The following is a 6,120-nucleotide window of genomic DNA, read 5'->3' as shown; positions in this document are numbered from 1 at the left end:
CAAAGCTCCCTCAAGGGCAGGGCCAGCCCAGCTGCTCTGACACGGCCCCAGCAGCACCAGAAATGGCAGTTTATGCTGCCTCTGGGGCCAGATGTGAATCTCTGAACCCTGAAGTCCCTGAAGATTTGAAGGGAGCTCAGAAGAGAATTGCCTCTCAGCTAGGAAATGGCTCCTTCTCCCCCAAAACATCACACTTGAGGGAAGGAGTAAGTTTTTTGCAGGTTCAGTCCAAGCCTGGTGTGTATTATGAACATATATAAATTTGCTATCACACCTAGATAATCTTTCCCCTGGTTTTTATAGACAGAAAAAAATCACCCCCCAGAAACTCAAGTCAGATTTGAAGTGTTTCCTCTGAGAAGTTCAAGTCTGTGGCTGTGGACGAGATAAAACATGTGACTGTAGGGCACTAAGAGAGACTCGAGCTGTGACTTCTCTTGTGTCTCTTCAGGCTGTGTGTCAGAGGGATGGAGCCCACAGCACTGTCAGTGGCAAACAGGTAGGCACAGGGTGACCTGGAAGTGGGAAAGCAGCTACGGAGAGGGAGAAGAGAAGGAAAATCATGCCTTGAGGGAAGGGAGATGCTGCATGAGAACAGTGAGATTAGAGTTAGGAATTAATTGATTTTCAGCTCCAGAAGGACTGAATCAAATCAGAGAGGCCCCTGGAGTCACCTTTTCCCCTTCCTCCTCTCCACTGCCCTTGCTGTGGGAGTAGCCAGGATCATTCTGGGCCTGGGAGAAGGTGTCTGTGCTGCTGCTGCCGTGGGAAGCGGATGCCCAGGGCAGGCAGGTGACACATCTACAGCTGAACCTCTTCCTGAGTGAAACCTCAGCAAACCTCTGCCCTGGGATCCCACCCACCCACCAGCTAACCAGCTCCTTCCTGGCTCTGTCACACCAGCCACCAGTCCCTGCCTGGGGTGGGAATGGGTTGATTTTGTTCCCATAGATCTGTCTGCAGGTCCATCCCACCTGCACACACTGCTCCTGGGAGCTCCCAACCACCTCCCAACACCCACAGCCTCCCAAGAGGCACTTCACACTGATTCCTGCACTGCTGGGAAATGATATTTGCTGGAAAAATAAAAGGACACCCCCAGCCACCAGCCAGGGCAAGTCAGAGGAGGAGACAACTTCTTCTGAACTTCCCAGTGCCACCTTCAAAGGGCACAGATGGCTGAGTCACCCCAGAGCTGGGGCTGGGGACACACCAACAGGTTTTTTTCCACCAACACCAAGTTCAAAACACAAGTCCTCTTTGCTACTTTCCCCCTTTCTTTTTTGAGGAAGGATTTTATGAGGCAGAAGCCAAGAGACAGGTTTGTTTTTGCTCGCGTTTTGTCACTTTGCTGCTTGAGAAAGTCACATCGAAATGCAAAAAAAAAAAAAAAAAAGGAAAAAAAAAACCCACCCTGCAAAAGCTTGAAACAGATTCTCCTCTTGGCATTTCCCTTCCTATTCATCAACAACTAACCAGAAGCTGTTTTAATTTCTGTTGCTTCAACACATGCTCTGGTCCCAAAACATTCCCAAAATCTGGCAGCACCTAGGAAAAGACACTTTGTAGAAAGCACCCTCAGAAATGCCTTTTCCAAAAGAGAAGCTAATTAACCCTGGGTAAGGCCAGGTGATTCCCAGGGCACAGCACTGCAGGCAGAGCAGATATTTGAGCAGTCACTTGCCTCCTGGATCCTTGGCTTGCTGCGGAAGAGGAGCCTCAGCATCTCCAAAGCTTTAGGCTGTTATTCTCCCATCCTTTCCAAACTGATTCCTGAGCCTGGAGCCCAGAGCAGTGCCCAGAGCAGCGCCCAGAGCTGCACTTGTCCCCCAGTGTCGTTGTTATGTCACTGGGATGTATTTTGGGAGTTTTCTCTGAAAGGAAACGGCGGTTTCGTGTGGGGAAATCGCATTGTGTGGCCATGGCTGCACAATGCAGCAGCCACACGAGAACACTGGATGGGCTTTACGGGTGTTTGGGCATGGAAAGATCCATCAGCAAATCTCAGTTGGCTTTTCAAGAGGATCAGTGCAGTCCCCACTGTCACACACAGGGGAAAAAAAAAACCAGGCACAGAAAGAGCAATTTCAGGCACTACATGAGGCAGCGATAAGAAATGGAGAGTCTCTGTAGTTTTCTTCCTCAAAATTTCTCTGCCCCTGCTCTGAGCAGCACAAATGCTACTCCAGAATGGATGTTCTTCCTGGAGGATCACTGGAATTGCAGCTCTCCAGGGAGGGGGCCAGGAGAAGGCAGCAGCTTATGGATCAGTATGGGAAGGACATGAACCTGCTGGAGTTAGGCCAGAGGAGGACACGGAGATGCTCCAAGGGCTGGAGCAGCTCTGCCATGGAGCCAGGCTGGGAGAGCTGGGAGTGTTCAGCCTGAAGAAGAGAAGCTCCAGAGAGACCTTAGACCCCCTTCCAGTGCCTAAAGGGGCTCCAAAAAAGATGGGGACAGACTTTTTAGCAGGGCCTGTTCCAATAGTATGATGGTTTTATGCTAAGAGAGGGGAGATTTACATGAGATATAAGAAGCTTTTTTACAATGAGGGCAGTAAAACACCAGCACAGGTTGCCCTTTTTTTCCCTGCAGACATAGAAACTGGGAGAGAGCTGATTCAGAACCACAGGGCTGAAACTCTTCTTCCCTCTCTGCTCCTCATGTCTGCACTGCCTGACGTGCCCAGCTCCCATCTCTGTGCCTAGCAAAGCATCCCTGGGTGTGCAGGGTGCAGTGCAGTGTCACAGTGCAGGAGCTGACCCTGAGCAGACAGACAGGATTGTGCAACCCTCCCACGAGATGGTGGTGTGCAAACCTCCTGTGGGGCCCTGCAGCACTGTCCCAAGGACCTGACACAGCAGATGACCATGCATTGACTCTGAGATAGAGTAGAAAATCATAGAAAAGTTGGAGTTGAAAGGAACCTGAAAGCTCATCTCATTCCATGGGCAGGGACACCTTCCACTAGCCCAGGTTACTCCAAGCCCTGTCCAGCCTGGCCTGGAACACTCCCAGGGATGGAGCAGCCACAGCTTCTCTGGGAAACCTCTACCAGGGTCACCCTCATAGGGAGGTATTCCTCCCCAGTATTTAAATCTCTCCTCTTTCAGTTTAAAGCCATTCCCTCTGCCCTGTCACTGTCTAAAAGGGATGTCACTGTCTCAGGGGCAGTGGGACACATGTTGGCAGTGAAGCACCAAGACCCAGCTGTAAACTGTGTGAACCTGCTGTCACTGCCACCTCAGTCCTAGGAAAGATGCTCCCCAAATCCAGTGGTGCCACCCACAAATGGTTCCCAATGCAGTTTAAAGATCCTGCAATCCAATTCTCTGTAGGACTAACCTCCAGCAATTCCCAACATCAGCTGCATAAAACAAGGCACTTGCTAGTCCTATAGATTTAAATCAGAATAACCAGGGGTTGTCTTTGCCTCCTGCCAGGATCCAGTTACATCCCACCAGGCACTGGGAAGGGAGGATCACTGGGAGGAAAGGATCAGGGTTTCATAAACAGGAAGGCAATGGTGTGAAGAACTGCTGCTCCAGGAGAGACAGCTGCTGTCATGTCCATACCCTTCCCAAGTGGGAATGGTGCCCGTGCCAGGCTGAAGGGATGTCTTGGCAGAGGTTTTAGCAGCTGCCAAGGAAGCACTGGATGAAGACAACCTCAGACCCCTCCAGCACAGCCAACAACTAGGTGCCACATCAGGAACGTGAGAACTTCCCACTCCTGAACTATTTTATGAAGTTATTCTATGTGACCTACTCAGAGCGACAACATCTCTGCAGAGCAGCAGATCCTGCTCTGGAGGGAGCCTGAAATCAATGGGAAGTAAGAGGTGCTGCAGCTCTGCAGGGGAAGCAAAACTGATGTTTGCTGTTGTGGAGAGCAAAGGCTGCTCTGTCTGGGACTTTTTTTTGAAGTGGTGGTTCTCAAAAAGGGGAACAAACAAAGCAAAGAAACCTTCCCAGCTGCTGCCTGCCCTGCTGCAAGGGCCTTATTTAGGCAGGGCTGGCCCTTGGTGTCATTTGCAAATAAAGTATTGGCCAGAAACTCATATATTGGTCTGCAGTTAATCCTCTTCAGTGCTCCTGGGAGCTCTCAGCCTGAGAAATCCTGTGGGACACTTGTCCTTGAGCATCTCTGTTGCTCCCTGAGCACAGACACCACACAGCCTTGCAAAGCAAAGGGTTCAGCCTGGGCTACCTGTGCCTGAACAGAGCCAGCAGGGAGGACAGGCTGGACCTGTTCAGGGCAATAGGATGGGAAGAAGGAAGCAATGTCTCAGGGCAGAGCTGTTTTGACGTGGGAGGAAGTGCTGCCTACAGCAACGAGATGTGAGATGGTCATATCAGCAGCTGCAGATTTTAACTCGCTCTGTTGCCATCCACCAGCTTCCAGGAAAGCAGTGCTGGGGATGCTGACTGCCCTCACAGGAAACCTGCCCTCAGACTGACACCTCCCCAGGGCTGCAGCTGCTCCAGGAGCTCCTGGGAGCTGAGAGGGGTCACCAGGTACCTGTGCACACACACAGCTGTCAGCACTGCCACACTGGGGCTTTGCTGGGAGGGGACAGCAGCAGCCAGGTCAGAGTAAACAGCTGAAAACAGAAGCTCAGCCAAGCAGAACATTTTGTGAGATCACATCAATTTCATTGAACTGCCACAGATAAAAATCACCTGGGAGAACCTGAGTGTTTCACTTCAACTTAGCAGCATTGAGGCTGTGTTCAAGGATTAAACACCAAGGCCAACTCTCTCATGCTCATGTGTACCATGTGCACTTAGAGAAAAAACAATAACTTGAACCCTCAAGCACATTAAACAGCCTCTCTGCCCAAGAGGAGGCTCTCTCCTGCTCTCCTGCACATGTTCCAGTGGGCTTACACCCGGTCCACACAGCTGTCCTCCCTTCCAGGCATGAAACTTGTGGGCTCTGGTTTTCCCACTCCAGCATCATCCCAAACATCACATCTAGAGCAAGGGGCTGACCACTGGGTTATTGCATTTTGTAAGACAGAGCTACTTTTGCTCAATATGTGCATGCTCACAGCTGGAAAAGGTCAGGGGGAAAAGACATGAGACCTCTCACTCGAGCTCCTCACCACACTCAGAGCAGGAAAAGCTGTGGAATTTAGTCCTGGGGGCAGGATGGTGGATGGAGGGAAGAGATGTGCCCTTGTCCCTATGAAACATCAGAGAATCAGCAACAATTTTTGCAGGAGGGAGAAAGAGGACAGTGTAAATCCTTGGGGTCATGGACCGAGCTTCAAAGAGGAGGGAGATTCTTGGAGCAATCCAAGAGGATCTGCAGGGAGAGAGACAACTTCCTCAGGCCTTTAACTCACACTGAACAAGAGCATTTGCTAGCAGACAAAAGCCTCAGGGATGCCAGGACTTGGGGAGGAAGGGACACCACAGGGTGGCTTTGAAGGTGGAAGTCCTGGACAAAGTCACTCTACAAACACATCTAAGGAACACCAGAGACTTCAGGAACTGGAACTTCCCAATAAGTGGCTAAGGATGGGGGCGGATTCCTGGCAGGAGTTTTGCTGCTAGAGGTTTGCAGGAAGGGATTACTGAGAGGGAACAGTGCTGCACGTCTCACCCTACACCATCTCCAGGGGCTGTTTAACTCGTCTCCTGAAAAAAACAAACCAAAAAGGAGAGAGAAGAAATCCAGGTGACACACTCAGCCCTGTGCTCAGAAAGGGTGTCAGTAATGCTGTCTAAGAATCCTGTTCATCACTGCCTTCAGGCACAAATCCTTACAGGGCCAAGGCAGCCAGGAGAGGTGAATGACCAGCTCCATCCTGGCATGGATAACACCAGGAGCCTCTCCCCATATGGCTTAAAACAAAAGCCTCAGCCTCTGAGCATGCTAGAAACACTCTGGGGCAATTCCTCTCTGCTCACAGAACGAAGCACTCAGTGTAAAATTAATTTGGTGACCCTTGGGAAGGACTTTGCTGCCACTCTGAGCAGTGATCCTGGCTCCCTGCAATGGGGTGACAAGCAAATCCCTAAAAAGGGAAAACTCAGACCAAGATAGTGTGGTTTTACCCCATTTGGTGTTTGGATGGAGCAGCTTCACCTTTTTTTAATTCTTTTCATGACC

The 6,120-nt window shown here is 50.6% G+C and overlaps 1 protein-coding gene across 1 annotated transcript in view; it reads right to left on the bottom strand.

Annotated features, from left to right (window-relative positions):
* Nucleotides 1-1,781, bottom strand: part of RPS6KA1 (ribosomal protein S6 kinase, 90kDa, polypeptide 1) — an 18,391-nt gene extending 16,610 nt beyond the window's left edge. The window contains 1 exon segment of the mRNA XM_009080247.1: nt 1,685-1,781. Within this exon segment, the coding sequence (XP_009078495.1) occupies nt 1,685-1,726 (42 nt within the window). The 5' untranslated portion in view covers nt 1,727-1,781.
* Between the last annotated feature and the right edge of the window lie 4,339 nt (nt 1,782-6,120).

Source organism: Acanthisitta chloris, unplaced genomic scaffold, assembly GCF_000695815.1.
Source record: "Acanthisitta chloris isolate BGI_N310 unplaced genomic scaffold, ASM69581v1 scaffold14258, whole genome shotgun sequence".
Lineage (NCBI taxonomy): Eukaryota > Metazoa > Chordata > Aves > Passeriformes > Acanthisittidae > Acanthisitta > Acanthisitta chloris.
The sequence above is the reverse complement of the archived record's forward strand: the minus strand, read 5'-3'. Positions and strand labels throughout refer to the sequence as shown.